The following is a 15924-nucleotide window of genomic DNA, read 5'->3' on the forward strand; positions in this document are numbered from 1 at the left end:
GAAAGCTCCAATCTCCGAGAGAATGGAAAGAGGTTGCTTGGCAGAGAAGAAAGCCCAGAGGAATCCGAGTCTAACGCCTGGGGAAACCCTAACAAAGTCCCCAAACATAACTCATCCTCTAGCAACAACAATAACAACGCTAATGGAAACGTTATTGATCAGTCGGCCGCAGAAGCCACAATGCGGAAAGCCCGTGTCTCAGTTCGCGCCAGATCTGAAGCTCCGATGGTAATCCTAACTCCCACTAATGTTAGCTAGGCATAAGCTTATATTCGATCATAAACTCAATGATAAAATATTAATGTTGTTAACTTGTTATATATATAGATAAGCGATGGATGTCAATGGAGAAAGTATGGACAAAAAATGGCTAAAGGAAACCCGTGTCCGCGAGCTTATTATCGCTGCACAATGGCCGGTGCCTGTCCTGTTCGTAAGCAAGTACGTAGCTTTTACATTTTATGTCGGCAACAAACATAAAAGAATAAAAGATCTAATATATAAGCTGCATTTGAAACAAACGAAGCCTAAACCAATGATGTCTTAATTAACAGGTGCAACGATGCGCAGAGGACAGATCTATTCTCATAACCACCTATGAAGGAAACCACAACCATCCACTCCCACCAGCCGCAATGGCCATGGCCTCAACAACCACCGCAGCGGCAAGCATGCTCCTCTCAGGCTCAATGTCGAGCCAAGACGGTTTAATGAACCCAACAAACCTCCTAGCTCGAGCCATCTTACCTTGCTCCTCAAGCATGGCTACAATCTCAGCCTCCGCACCATTCCCAACCATCACATTGGACCTCACCAATTCACCAAACGGCAACAACCCCAATATGACCACTAATAACCCGTTGATGCAGTTCGTTCAACGGCCCGGTTTCAACCCGGCAGTTTTGCCTCAAGTGGTCGGTCAAGCTTTGTACTATAACCAACAACAGTCCAAGTTTTCTGGTTTACAGTTACCGGCTCAGCCGCTGCAGATCCCGGCCACTTCCTCGGTGTCCGAGAGCGTTAGTGCCGCCAGTGCAGCGATTGCCTCTGATCCAAACTTTGCAGCGGCTCTAGCAGCAGCAATTACGTCCATTATGAACGGTTCCAGTCATCAGAACAATAACACCAATAATAATAATAATGTGGCTACGAGCAACGGTGACAATAGGCAATAAGAGTTTTCATTTTGATTATCAAGTTTATTTTTCGTACTTTGTTTTGAGCTTTGGATGTGTAATTATTCATTTTTTTTTAGCTTTTTGTCGTGAACAACAAGGGTCTTAAGAACATGTTTTTTTTTCTCTGTTCTTCATGTAAGATCAACGATATTGTTCGAAATTAAATATCTCTTTAAAATATTTTTCTTCAATATAAACTCCCATATGTATTATTTTCTTATATAATATTTTTAACATTGAATCTTAAAAAAGTATTGCTTTAGTTAGGAATTTTAGATGAAGGAAGAAAAATGAAAACAAAGTACGCATATCAATAAACATGGTAAACCATGAAAATGAGAAAGCAATTTTCGGAAGAATTAGAGTTACCTATAAACATGCATGGTAAACCATGAAAGTAAAAAGGCTATTTTCTCTCAAGCTACAATACTTCGCCGTTAAGGTCTACTTCTCTCTCAGCCGCTCATAAAGCTACGTACGTCAGATGGCCTCCCCACCAGTTCCAGATCCCGCCGTCTCCAACTACACCACCGCAGTCCATCGGTCATATCCAAAAAGAAATCACCATTGCTGGTCGAACCTGCCTCCAGATCTTCTTCAATTTGTTTTTGAACGTCTTGGCTTTACCGATTTCAAACGAGCTAAATCTGTTTGTACATCTTGGAAATCCGTTTCGAGAAAATGTCAGCCTAAGAATCAGATACCTTGGCTGATTCTCTTTCCCAAGGACAACAATTACGGTCTCTTGTTCAATCCTGAAGAACAAGAAAAGCTTTACAAAACTCAAGACCTTGGCGACGACTTTGCGAAGAGTTTTTGTGTTGGGGCTTATAGAAGTTGGCTTTTGAAGCTAGACCCTCAATATAGAGATCTTGCTTACCCTCTATATAACCTTTATATTTTAGATCTTTTAACCCGCGAGAGGATCACTTTACCAACTTTAGAATCAGAATTTGGTCTCACCCCTCCAGTGTTTTGGGTAGACGAAAAAACAAAAGATTACTTAGTTATAGGGATGTTCGATGAGGAAAATGTAGTTTCTTTCAAGAAAGGAGATAACTCGTGGAAACAGGTTCCTGAGTTGTCAGGCATTGGAGAGTGTTTTAACTTGGTATACAAAGATCAGAAGCTTTATTGCCTCGGCTATTGTAAACTCAAGATTTTTGATTTCTCTAGAGATATACCAGTAAAAGTTTTCAAAATCAGCGTACGTGGATACGTAAAAATATTGTTGAGATGTCCTGGAAGAATGCCTCAAAATATCCCTTTGACTCGTATGAAGAATAATGTGGTTGTCACATTAAGTGGAGATGTCTTAATTGTTACCAGCATACGTCAGGGTGGGTCCAAAATATGGAACTTTGAAATGTACAAGATGGATTCTTCCAAAGGGAACAAGTGGGAGCAAACTTTTTCTATAGGTAATGAGGCAATTCTTTTGGATTTAGGTATTACAGTGCTTGCTGAGGACATTGGAGGAATAAAGAAAAATTCGATCTACTTCAATGCCACTGATTATGATGAACAACATGATGAAAACGATGTTTTCATATTCAGTCTTGATACTAAGAAGGTTGAACAACCCCACCAATCTGTTTGTTCCTCTTTTCCTTGCTCAAATGCCCGATGGTTTCTACCAAGTTTTAAACGAGAATGATTTACCCTATCTTCAGTATTGTTTTTTCAATATCCAGCGCACATCGTTGCTACTACTCGAGTTAATACAGAACCGAGGCTTATAAAGCCGAAACGTATAACAACAACTCTAACACTGGTCCAAAAACTGCCTAAACCAAGTACAACTCGAACGTCACATCACCTAATTTCTTGTACAACCGTTCATTCAATAAATCCCCTATTTAATATTTCGGAAGTATACAACTTTTTTTTGGTAGACTATATAATAATTATAGCGAGATTAGGACCCGTGCTAAAGCACGGGTTGAAATTTCTTTTATTTATATTATGATTTTAAAATAAAATATAATTTATATTATTGTTTTAAAAAGATTTTTTGGATAAAACATTATACACTAAAATCATATGATGATGGCTTGAAAAAAATATATATTTTGTAAATTTTATATTGTTAATTTTGTACATTTTTGTAAACTATATAATATTTATAGGTTGGTTACAAAATAGATTATAGATTAAATATATATTAGTTACAAAAAACACATATTTTGTAAGTTTTATATTTTTAATGATTCTAGATAAGTATCGGTGTTATAACACAGGTTAAATTTTATTTTATACATAAAATAATCACATAAATTATATTTTATATAAAAATTTACAATATGAATAAAAAGAATTTCAACCCGTACTCTAGCACGGATCATAATCTAGATTTTATGTATGAGACTTGGTTATGTTTGTTGTTTGTTTTAATTTTAATTTTTGAACATGTTTGGTGAAAGTTTTTTAATATGACATGTGCTTAGGTAACATTTTATTTTCAACTGCACAATAAGATCTCGGAAATCACGATTAAATGTGATAAATTGCCAATATTTTATTCCTTTTTACGCCTAATAGTATATTTTTTATGCCTAACAGTATATATTTTGTAACAATATATGGAATACTAAAGAATTTATTTTAGAAATTGTATAAATCATTGGAATATAAGATTCTTTAGGATATTCTTAAGTGTATTCATATAATCATGGATTGGCCAATTAATGTATAACATTTTTTTGTAACCACCTATATTTAATCTAAAACCTATTTTGTAACCAACTTATAAAAATTATATAGTCTATAAAGAAAGTTGTGTACTTCCATTTTATCTCTTTTAACTCGTGCTCTATCACGGGTCAGTAATAATAAAAAATAAAAAAAACTGAGGAACGTTACTTCCTAAAAAAACGTTACTCCAGACAGATGGCAACATCTAATTAGTTAATTTTTTATTTTTAAATTTATTATTTAAATATATAATAATATTAAAAGAAAATCATTAAAATATATTTTTTGGAGCAACAATCAATTGTTACTGGGATAATGATGCTCTAATGATCTCAAATATATATATATATATATATATATATANCACTTATAAAGAAAAGATGCACAAATCCAACATAATATGTTCAGGGAATTAAAAAAATAATACAAAAAAACAAAAAAATTATACAAACGGAGTTGAGATCAGTCATGTTTGTTTGAAACTTGGCACAAACCATCGTGCATTAGATGATTGAATGGACGAACAAATAGGTTGATGTGGTCTTTCAACCTCATTTGTGTCCAAATTAAAGATTAATATATATTTTTCACTCCAATCACGGTGATCAGAACGATAGCCACTGAAATATATTGAGTTTTTATTGATTCCTTTGGTGGTGTTGGCACGCACGGTGATACGTTGATCGAAAAGTATTGCCTCGTCTCCCAAGCAAGTTAGTTTCTCCCACTTAGTATTTAAAGAATTCATCTTGTAGATACGGAAAGACCAAACATCAGAATCACTTTGAATAATGCTTTTAACTCGGAGGGGTTCTCCAGTCAGCGTGACTACTAGATGTTCTTCCTTAATATTCCACACATCACCAGGCTCTAGATGGCGTGGCATTCCCTTAACTCTCCACACATCATAGTTAATTTTCGTTTCAAAGATTTTTCGCGGAATATTTCTAGAGAAGTCCAGGATTTTGACATCACCAGAGTAGCTATATAAGTAGATCATATGATCTTTGTATATCACATCATAAACAATTGTGTCAAGTTTAGAAGACTTAACAAGTTTCCAAAGATTATCTTCTTTTCTGGAATAAACCAGATATTTGTATCTCGAGTAATGAACAGACCATATAACCACATAATCTTTGGTTTTTTCGTCTATCCATAACGAAGGGTGGTCAATATCAATGTGTTTATGAGGATCTCCAATATATCCGCCATCAATTTTTATACGAAACATATCATTTATGGTTCGTTCAATCTTTATCCTACCAAATTGAGACTCTATAGACGGAAGATCAATCTTCTCGCGGGTGAGTAGATTTATAATGTAGAGATTAGATCGAGGATCTCGCATAAAGAGCGAGCTACCACAAATAGCTAAACAATGACTATTTGCAAAGTTATCACCGAGATCTTGAATTCTAGACACTTTTTCTTTTTCCTGAGGATTAAGCAAAAGACAATAATCTTAACCTTTTTCTGGAAATAGAATCAGCCAAGGGTTTTGATTGTTTGGTGTTGATTGTCTTGAAGCACATAACCGAGATGGACATGCTGATTTAGCTTCTTCTGCAAATCCAAGACATTTGAATACCTTGTTTATGAGATTTGAAGAAAGTTTGGACCAGCCTGATCCAGTTGAGACTTGAGAAGGAGTATCCATCATACGGTTTTTGAGTGTGTCTATTAAAACAAAATAGCTCACATAAGTTTTAATCAAAAATGATTATTCTCTGGCTAATATAGTACATTAGAAACTAGAGAAGCTCAATCTTTTTAATAACAAAAATAATTTTTAAAAAGAAAGCTCACCCTACTCCAATCTAAAAAGAGACATGAATCTCACAATATATTTTTTTAGAACAAATGGATACATTTCTATATGAGATATGTGGTGTATATAGTACTTTTTAATTTTTGATATATAGATATATATTTGAATATAAATAATAATTTATAAACACACAATAATGGAAATTGGTACTTGGAGAAACACAAACCATTATACTTGTACATCTTATATAATATGAGAAGATTTTTCTAACTTTGTTTGCCAATACGACACTTGGCGCTCTATATTTGTGACAGATGTCTTTCTCACTAATCTTAAAGCAAACATTTTTTTATATACTTCATTTTATTTATATCTTATATGGTGTTTGCTTTTAAAATAATAAATTTCACATTATTACAAAATATATTTCTTTAAACTTTTAGTTTAAACATATAATCATATAATATATTTCCTAATGAAAGCATATACCATATAACCTAATTAAAACAAAAAAAAGTTTTCTACTTTTAAAATAAAAATTGAAGCCAAATTAATTTATGATAGACTAATTTAAAAATAGAAAATATGTTCTAATATATTTAAAATATCACATTGTATTCAATAATCATATATATTGTTTTTAAAGACAAAACTCATATAAAATTAAATTATATTTAATATTCTATAAGTTACAGTTTGACTGTCTTTAAAACGCATGTACTAAAAGAAAATAAAAATAACATAATTGCTTAATCACCCCATGAAATAATAGAAAACTATAGTTTCACAAAATAATTTAATGGTAATTATATTATTTATTTTAAAGTTATTAGAAACTAGAGATAATATATATCTAAAAAACATTAAATTTGACACACTTTTATTTTCATACACTTATTAGTTATTCAAAATAATCATTGGTGATTCTTCTGTTACCTTTTTAAAAACATTAATTTTGACACATTTTTCTTTTCATGAATTTTATCTAATATTTAATGTGAGATATAGTATAATATATTTCAAAAAAAATTATGACATGAGCCATATTTTAATATGCATTATTCCAAAAAAAAATTATATCAAGGGTGATTACAAGATTAGAGAGTACATACTGGAGCATATGATAAATTATGAATACACTTATTAGTTATTCAAAATAATCATTGGTGATTCTTCTGCTATCTTTAAAAGAACATTAAATTTGATACATTTTTCTTTTCATGAATTTTATCTAAAATTTAATGCGAGATATAGTGTAAGATATTCCAAAAAAAAATTACGATATGACCCATATTTTAATATGCATTATTCCAAAAATTTTATATTAAGGGTGATTCCAAGATTAGAGAGTAAATATTTCAAAATGACCATTGGTGATTCTTCTGTTACCTTGTAAAACATATTGTCTAGATTCATTATCTCATTAGTATAGTACAAAATTCAAGTTTTAAAAGCTTAGTTTATTGATTGGATGAATTTGAGTCGGTCTGAATTTTTTTTCTCACATATCATATTTTAAAAATCATCAAAATTTGATGGAAAAGTCAACATATAGATATTATAAGTTCAAATATAGTTAATTAAAAAAATTATAAGATGTAAATTAAAATAAATTAGAAATGTAGTTATGTCAGAAAAATAATTGGAATGTATCTATTGTTGATATCAATTTTTCAGATTTTGTCTTCCCTTCCATCTACACCAATTGACATGTTGGAGAGTTCATTTTTTTGATAATTAAAAGATATAATGAATAAGAATAGAGACAAGGACCGATAAATAACCGATCATCATAGAAGTATAACTTATTTTAAGCATTCATATATAGTTTCTAATTCACAAGAAATTTGTTAGGAGGCTAATTGAAGAAAATCAAACCATAGCAACATATATTGTGGAGTCAAAAGAAAATCAACTATTAAGATTGAGTTAAAGAATATATAAAGTTGTAAAACCACTCGCAAAGAGATAAATATTTATCAATTAATTTTCTTTACGATTGAGACTAAAACATAATTTTTACTTATTTATTTTCATGGTTAATGAGTTTCGCTAATAATTTTCTGGTTATAGAGATCTAGCGAATCATCATATAAGTCTTCACCACATCCATATATTAAATCTTTGAAAAAGATGTAGGGAAAGATGAAATTTATCTAGAAATATTTGTAAACTATTTTCAATACTCAATTTTTGTTTTGAATGTCTGATATATGATCTCTAAACAAACCTCATGTGTGCTAAGACTATCTCCAATGTATATTCTATTTTTTACTCTAAAATAGAGCATAATTTTTTTCAATGTATATAAAATAGAGTTAGTGTAAAAAAGTTGATATGTCTATATTTTGTCTCTGCTAAGCATGTTTTTGTCACGCATCTAGTTAGGATAACTACTTGTTTTGCATGAATTTCTACTCTCTTTTGTACACTTTTCATATTTAGGTAGTTCTTGCATTATCTTCGCATACCTCGTGCATTTTGGAGTATTTCAGGTATTTAGGAGACTTTGGAGCCAGGCTGTCTCGAGTCGCGCCATCATTCCGTCATCACACATCCGCTCGAGTCGCGCTGTCATGCCGATCGAGTCGCGCTGTCGTGCCGATCGAGTTACCGTTCGAGTCGTGCCGTTCGAGTCGCGCTGTCGTGGGATTCAGCTTTCGACGTCTTCATCAAAGTTGTGGAGAATTGAGTCATCTTTCCAATGCCGTTTATTTCAAGCCAATCGGAGGTGTGGTTCAAAAGTTATCATTGTTTTAGTGGAGGCGTATACATCCAGATCGAGTCGCGCTGTCGTGCCGTTCGAGTTGCGCTTTCGTGCCGTTCGAGTCGCGCTGTCGTGTCAAGCCAACTCCATCACTCCACTCGAGCCAACGCCATCACTCACTCGAGCCATTACTCGTTCGCACATGTCAGGGAGACGTTCCATCCTACACGCTTCAGGAGATTCCCAAACCGACGCTTGATCTTGTCGTTTTAAGTTTTAGGGATTTTATGTCTTTACTATAAATACGTTTTGTTAAGTCTTTGCGACATCATCTTAGTTTTTTTTATCTCGTTTTTATTTTTGTAAGGTTTCCCTAGCCACCAAGAACCATTCCCAGACTTTGTATTCAGATATCTTTTGATACATTGAGTATTTGCATTTGATTTCTTCTACAAACTTGTTTATCTCATTTTTACCTATCTAAGAATGCTTGTTTCAATGTTTTCTGAGTTTGTATTGTTGATGATGATTTCCGGATCTGAGTAGTGCGTTAGTTCTTGAGGATGGGATAGATTAGGGGGAGGATCTTAGGATGTAGGGTGTTTAAGCTTGATTTGTATGATTCTCTTCTGGACTAGAGTTAGAATTACTAATTTCTCTCTGATCAATTGGAACTAGGTTCGAGACATTTCCACACCCAAAAGGTGTTCGATGAAATGTCTGACCAACTAGTGCCAGAGACTTACGTTCCTAGCCTAAGAGATTAGTTGTCTAGGATGTTTGTTGACGTGAATGAACTTGTTTGTCATGCCTGCTCGACCACGTTTCTCTAGCGAGAGCTAGGTATGGAAGTGGTTGAGTCTGAGTAGCTTTTACCAAGAGATTGGATTAGCTAAGTTGTGATGTTCATTGTTTAGGGATAGATTGCTTGTGGCATGTTAAACACTCTGTAGACTAGGATACTCCACCAACATCAATTACTCCCATCCTTAGGACTTTTATCCTTTTGATTGATATTACATTCCTGAGATTGTTTCGCTTCTTGCTTTTTAGTTCATGCTTAGACTCGTTTATGTTTTTATTAATTTTCATTTCTTGTCTTGCATTCTCGTTTCTAGTTCCAGAACACATTTTCGTTTGCATTTTTGTCATTCTAGGGTTGTTAGAAAAAACACTCTTTTTGAATTGGCTTGACTTGTGATTCCTTGATTGCATCTTGATTGCTAGCAACATCCCATTTGGATTGACACCTTAAATACTACAACACTTAAGGTTAATTGAGACCTACTAGGAGATACAAAAATCCTAGTATCAATGTGGCGCCCTTGCCATTTGGGATTCATTTTGTTACATTTGAGATTTCAAGTTTTGCAAGATTAAGTTCTGTTACACTTATCATTCTGAGTACTAACTTGTTTTGGTTGTTTGCTTGTTTGTTTTGCATCTCAGGAACCTGTTGATTGCAACCTTGCATGCACACCAGATCAAGAGGGCATCAGAATCTCCTTCCTGTGATCGACGAAATCAACCGGTTGCAACGCCCACGACAAGCTCGTCAACCCGTTGAGCATCTCGCACACGTCACTATGGAACAACAGCATGAACCACATCAGGGACCGCGAAACATTGGTGCTGGGGATGCACCGAACACTCACACTCAACGTGCTGGAATCGTCCCTCCCGCCGTGCCGAACAACAACTTCGAGATCAAAAGTGGTCTGATTACCATGATCCAAGGAAACAAGTTTCACGGGTTGCCTATGGAGGATCCACTCGACCACTTGGACGAGTTCGACCGTCTTTGTGGTCTCACCAAGATCAACGGCGTGAGTGAGGATGGTTACAAGTTGCGCCTCTTCCCTTTCTCCCTGGGAGACAAGGCTCATCAATGGGAGAAAAACCTTCCCAAGGGCTCAATCACCACCTGGGATGGCTGCAAGAAGGCATTCTTGGCCAAGTTTTTCTCTAACTCCAGAACGGCACGTCTCAGGAATGCGATTTCCAGTTTCACTCAGAGGAGCTCAGAATCATTCTGTGAAGCCTGGGAGCGTTTCAAGGGTTACCACAGCCAGTGTCCACACCATGGTTTCAGCAACGAGTCACTGCTGAGCACTCTATACCGTGGTGTACTTCCAAAAATCCGCATGCTGCTTGACACTGCTTCCAACGGTAATTTCTTGAACAAAGAGGTTGAGGAAGGATGGCAATTGGTTGAGAATCTCGCCCAGTCAGACGGCAACTACAATGAGGATTATGACCGCACATTTCGCGGCGACGCTGGGTCTGAAGAGAAGTACAAGAAGGACCTCAAGAATGTAAATGAGAAGCTTGACCGTATCTTGCTGAGCCAGCAGAGGAGCGTCCACTTCGTCTCTGAGGACGACCCTTTCCAAGTTCCAGATGGGGAGGGTGAGCAGAGTGAAGAGATCAGCTATGTTCAGAATCAGGGTGGCTACAACAAAGGTTACAACCCCTACAAGACGAATCCCAATTTGTCTTACCGAAGTACCAATGTTGCTAATCCACAAGATCAGGTGTACCCTCCTCAACAACAACAGCAAGGGCAACAAAAACCTTTTGTGCCTTACAATCCGGGATTCGCTCCAAAACAACAGTTCCAGCAGGGTTACCAAGCTCCCTCGGGACCACCGCCAGGATTCCGCCCTCAACCAGTTCAGCCTACACCAACCCCAGATCAAGAACTGAAGCATATGATGCAACAAATTCTTCAGGGTCAAGCTAGCGGTTCCATGGATACTGCAAAGAAGTTCGCTGACCTAAGTCAGCGGATGGAATGTTCCTACAATGATCTGAACGTCAAATTCGAAACTCTGAATTCGAAGATAAGGTACATGGAGGGCCAATCGGTTTCTACTTCTGCACCAAAGCCTGGCCAATTCCCAGGTAAAGCTGTTCAGAACCCCAAGGAGTTTGCCAATGCCATTACGCTAAGAAGTGGGAAAACATTGCCTCCCAGGCAAGGAGTACCAGACGTCACTGAGGACAGTGCGGAATTAGATGGGGAGGATTTTGGTCAGGATGACACTCAGATGGAGAACCCCGTCGAGGCAGTCAAAGATCCAATCGAGCCAGTGAAGCAATCCGAGCCTGAAGCTGTTAAGGAGCCTGCTGTTCCTGAAGACAGACCTGCGAGGTTCATCCCTCCACCGTACAAGCCTCCTCTACCATTTCCAGTGAGGTTCAAGAAGCAGCTTACTGAGAAGTACAAAGCCTTGTTCGAAAAGCAAGTCAAGGAGATTGAGTTGAGAATGCCATTGCTAGATGCATTCGCACTTGTTCCTCACTACCAGAAATTCCTCAAGGACTTGGTGATGGAGAGATCAAAAGAAGTTCAAGGCATGGTGGTACTAAGTCTTGAGTGCAGTGCAATCATCCAGAAGAAGGTTGTACCCAAGAAGCTCAAAGATCCTGGATCATTCACTCTACCCTGCTCAATTGGACCTATGTCTTTTGAGAGGTGCTTATGTGATCTTGGCGCTTCAGTGAATCTGATGCCATTCTCTGTGGCTAAGAGGTTGGGTTTCACAAGGTTTAAGGGATGCGACATCTCCCTCATCCTGGCAGATAGATCAGTGAGACTTCCACATGGTATCTTAGAGGACTTACCTGTTAGGATCAGAGACGTGGAAGTGCCAACCGACTTCGTGGTTCTGGAGATGGATGAAAAACCTAAAGATCCTCTGATTTTAGGAAGACCCTTCCTAGCGACTGCTGGAGCCATCATTGATGTCAGAAATGGCAAGATTGACCTCAATCTGGGCGACGACTTCACTATGAAGTTTGACATCAAGGATACCTTGAAGAAGCCAACGATAGGAGGACAAGTCTTCTACATTGAAGAGATGAATAAATTGGCTGACGAGTTGTTGGAGGAACTTGCTGAAGAAGATTATCTCAAAACCGCTCTAACCAAGGATGGAGAAGAAGGGTTTCTGCATGGGGAGACCACTTGTTACAAGAATCTGCTAGATTCCCACAAAGAAACGGATGGATCAGACGAATTCGAGCAGATATCTGACGCAGAGGAGGTATGTGCAGTTGAGACAGAGAGTTCAGAACGTGATATCTGCCGTTCGACCGACGTCAAGACCCGACTCGAGACACCATTGTCCCGTTCGATCGAGTTGCACCCCTCTCACTCGACCGCGATCATTCAAGACTCCCGTGCTGACGACTGGTCGGAACTGAAAGCTCCAAAGGTAGAACTCAAAACTCTTCCTTCCGGGCTCAGGTACGTCTTTCTGGGAACCAATTCAACTTATCATGTTATAGTGAATGCTAGGCTGAGTGATGATGAATTGGGAATGCTAGTAACTGAGCTAAAAAAGTATAGAAAGGCTATTGGTTATTCTTTAGATGATATCAAGGGAATTTCACCTAGTCTTTGCACCCATAGGATCAATCTTGAAAATGAATCATATGCTAGTATTGAACCCCAAAGAAGATTGAATCCTAATCTGAAAGAGGTAGTTAAGAAAGAAATCCTAAAACTACTTGATGCTGGAGTTATCTATCCTATCTCTGATAGTAATTGGGTATCTCTAGTACACTGTGTACCTCAAAAGGGAGGAATTACTGTCATCAAAAATGATAAGAATGAGCTAATCCCAACTAGGACCATCACAGGACATAGGATGTGCATTGATTATAGGAAGTTGAATGCTTTATCTAGGAAAGATCATTTCCCTCTTCCTTTCATTGATCAAATGTTGGAAAGACTAGCTAGTCATCCCTATTATTGTTTCCTTGATGGGTATAGTGGATTCTTCCAAATCCCTATCCACCCAAATGACCAGGAAAAGACAACATTTACTTGTCCTTATGGCACTTTCGCCTACAGACGCATGCCATTTGGTTTGTGCAATGCTCCTGCCACCTTTCAGAGGTGCATGACTTCAATTTTCTCGGATTTAATTGAGGAGTCAGTGGAAGTGTTTATGGACGACTTCTCTGTATACGGTTCCACTTTCTCCTCCTGTTTGTTGAATTTGTGCAGGGTATTGACGCGATGTGAGGAGACGAACCTGGTGCTGAACTGGGAGAAGTGCCATTTCATGGTTGAAGAAGGGATTGTTCTGGGACACAAAATTTCTGAGAAAGGGATTGAGGTTGACAAAGCTAAGATTGAGGTCATGGTTCAGCTTCAACCGCCTAAGACAGTGAAGGACATCAGGAGTTTTCTGGGACATGCTGGGTTTTACAGGAGATTCATCAAGGACTTCTCAAAAATTGCAAGACCTTTGACAAGGTTGCTGTGCAAGGAGGTTGAGTTCGAATTTGATGCAGCATGTTTGGAAGCCTTCAGCAAGATCAAGGAAGCCTTGGTATCAGCACCTATAGTGCAAGCTCCGAATTGGGATCATCCTTTTGAAATCATGTGTGATGCTTCAGACTTCGCAGTTGGAGCAGTTCTGGGACAGCGTATTGACAAGAAGCTTCATGTCATCTACTACGCGAGTCGCACCTTGGACGAGACCCAGGGAAGGTATGCTACCACAGAGAAGGAACTCCTAGCAGTTGTGTTTGCATTCGAGAAATTCAGGAGTTATCTTGTGGGTTCGAAGGTCATTGTGTATACCGATCATGCCGCTCTGAGACACATCTACTCGAAGAAGGATACCAAACCGAGACTGTTGAGATGGATCCTGCTTCTCCAGGAGTTTGACATGGAGATAGTTGACAAGAAAGGAATAGAAAATGGAGTTGCGGACCACTTGTCAAGGATGAGGATCGAAGATATTGTTCCAATAGATGACTCAATGCCTGAGGAACAACTTCTGGTCGCCCAGGTTTGTGAGCAGATGCATGACGCCGGGGTTGAGAACCTAAAAATCAACTGTATGGCGATCACCTCGGATACTGCGCCATGGTATGCTGATTTCGTGAATTACAAGGTTTGTGGAGAAGTTCCTGATGACATGGATCCCTACAGGAAGAAGAAGTTTTTCAGAGAAGTCAACCACTACTTCTAGGATGAACCCTATCTGTACAAGAGAGGTTCTGACGGTCTGTTCAGAAGATGCATAACAGAAGGGGAAGTCCAGGGAGTGCTTGAGCACTGTCACGGCTCCACCTATGGAGGTCACTTCGCCACATTCAAGACAGCTCAGAAGGTTCTCCAAGCAGGTCTCTGGTTGCCAACCTTGTTCAAGGACGCTCACAGTTTCATCACCAAGGTTGATGCTTGCCAGAGGATGGGCAACATCACGAGGAGGAACGAGATGCCTCAGAACCCGATCTTAGAAGTTGAGATATTTGATGTTTGGGGTATCGACTTCATGGGTCCTTTCAACCCGCCATCGAATGGCAATGTCTATATTCTGGTGGCAGTTGATTATGTTTCTAAGTGGGTCGAAGCCATTGCCAGTCCTACCAATGATCACAAGGTTGTTCTGAAGCTGTTCAAAAACATAATCTTTCCAAGGTACGGGATACCCAGAGCAGTGATCAGCGATGGTGGTACTCATTTTGTCAACAAGGTGTTTGAGAGTATGCTGCGAAAATACGGGGTGAAGCACAAGGTGTCTACTGCGTACCACCCTCAGACCAGCGGACAGGTAGAAGTCTCAAATAAGCAGATTAAAGGTATCTTGTCAAGAATTGTTGGGGTTTCGAAGAAAGATTGGTCTGTGAAGCTGGACGAGACTCTCTGGACATACAGAACAGCATTCAAGACGCCAATAGGCAGAACACCTTTTCAGTTGATCTATGGTAAAGCATGTCATCTCCCTGTAGAGGTTGAGTATAAGGCACTTTGGGCTATCAAGTTGCTGAACTTGGATATTGACGCAGCTCAGGCTAAGAGGACTCTTGATCTACATGAGTTGGAAGAAATCAGACTTGACGCCTATGAGAGCTCAAAGATCTACAAAGAAAGGACCAAGAATTTTCATGACAAGAAAATCGTTGTCAAGGAGCTTAAGACTGGGGATCAGGTTTTGCTCTTCAACTCCAAACTTAAGTTATTTCCTGGAAAGCTTAAGTCTAGGTGGTCTGGACCTTTTGATGTCAAGGAAGTTCTGCCATTCGGAGCCGTCACTCTCCTGAACAAAGATGGTAGTGAATTCACTGTAAATGGTCAGAGAATCAAGAAATATTTAGCTGACCAAGTCCAACCAGAGGGGTTTTCAGTTCCCCTCTATGAACCCCCAAAAGCCTAAAAAGCTGAAAAGTCAAGCTAGTGACTTTAAACAAGCTCACTTGGGAGGAAGTCCCAAAAGTATCACTGTAAATATTTTTTTTTAGGACTCTTGTGTTTTTAATTTTTGTTTTTGGTTTTCTCGAGTTCAGGAATCTACAGAAGGGAGTCTAAGCAACAATAAAAAAATGCGGTTAAAAGAGTGAATTTAGAGCGAAGTCGAGTATAATGAGTTCTACAGAAGAGATTGGGGATAAAAAAATATATAAGGGAGAAGCAGTTCAAGGAGAGACTGTTGGTTTAATGAGGGAACAGAAGACAATATGGAGAAGGAGTCTTAATTATTGGTTTTATCAATCTTCTCCTCTCACCCACGTGCCCATCATTTCACCTCCTCTCACCCTTTGTTCCCCCC

The 15924-nt window shown here is 38.0% G+C and overlaps 2 protein-coding genes and 1 pseudogene across 3 annotated transcripts in view; 2 read left to right on the forward strand and 1 right to left on the reverse strand.

The window, feature by feature from the left end:
• LOC104731308 (probable WRKY transcription factor 31) overlaps positions 1-1358 on the forward strand; it is a 4518-nt gene extending 3160 nt beyond the window's left edge. The window contains exons 5-7 of one of the 2 annotated variants that reach the window (XM_019234035.1): positions 6-228; positions 328-441; positions 555-1358. In XM_019234035.1, coding sequence (XP_019089580.1) covers positions 6-228; positions 328-441; positions 555-1175 — 958 coding nt within the window. In that variant the 3' untranslated portion in view covers positions 1176-1358. The remainder of the gene's footprint in view (positions 1-5; positions 229-327; positions 442-554) is intronic. The other variant, XM_010450641.2, reaches the window with a different exon arrangement.
• LOC104733398 (putative F-box protein At5g66830) lies at positions 1663-2835 on the forward strand. Its single transcript, XM_010452976.1, has one exon. The coding sequence runs from the start codon at positions 1663-1665 to the stop codon at positions 2833-2835; it is 1173 nt and encodes a 390-aa protein (XP_010451278.1).
• LOC104733399 lies at positions 4339-5532 on the reverse strand (annotated as a pseudogene).

This window comes from Camelina sativa, chromosome 12, assembly GCF_000633955.1.
Source record: "Camelina sativa cultivar DH55 chromosome 12, Cs, whole genome shotgun sequence".
NCBI lineage: Eukaryota > Viridiplantae > Streptophyta > Magnoliopsida > Brassicales > Brassicaceae > Camelina > Camelina sativa.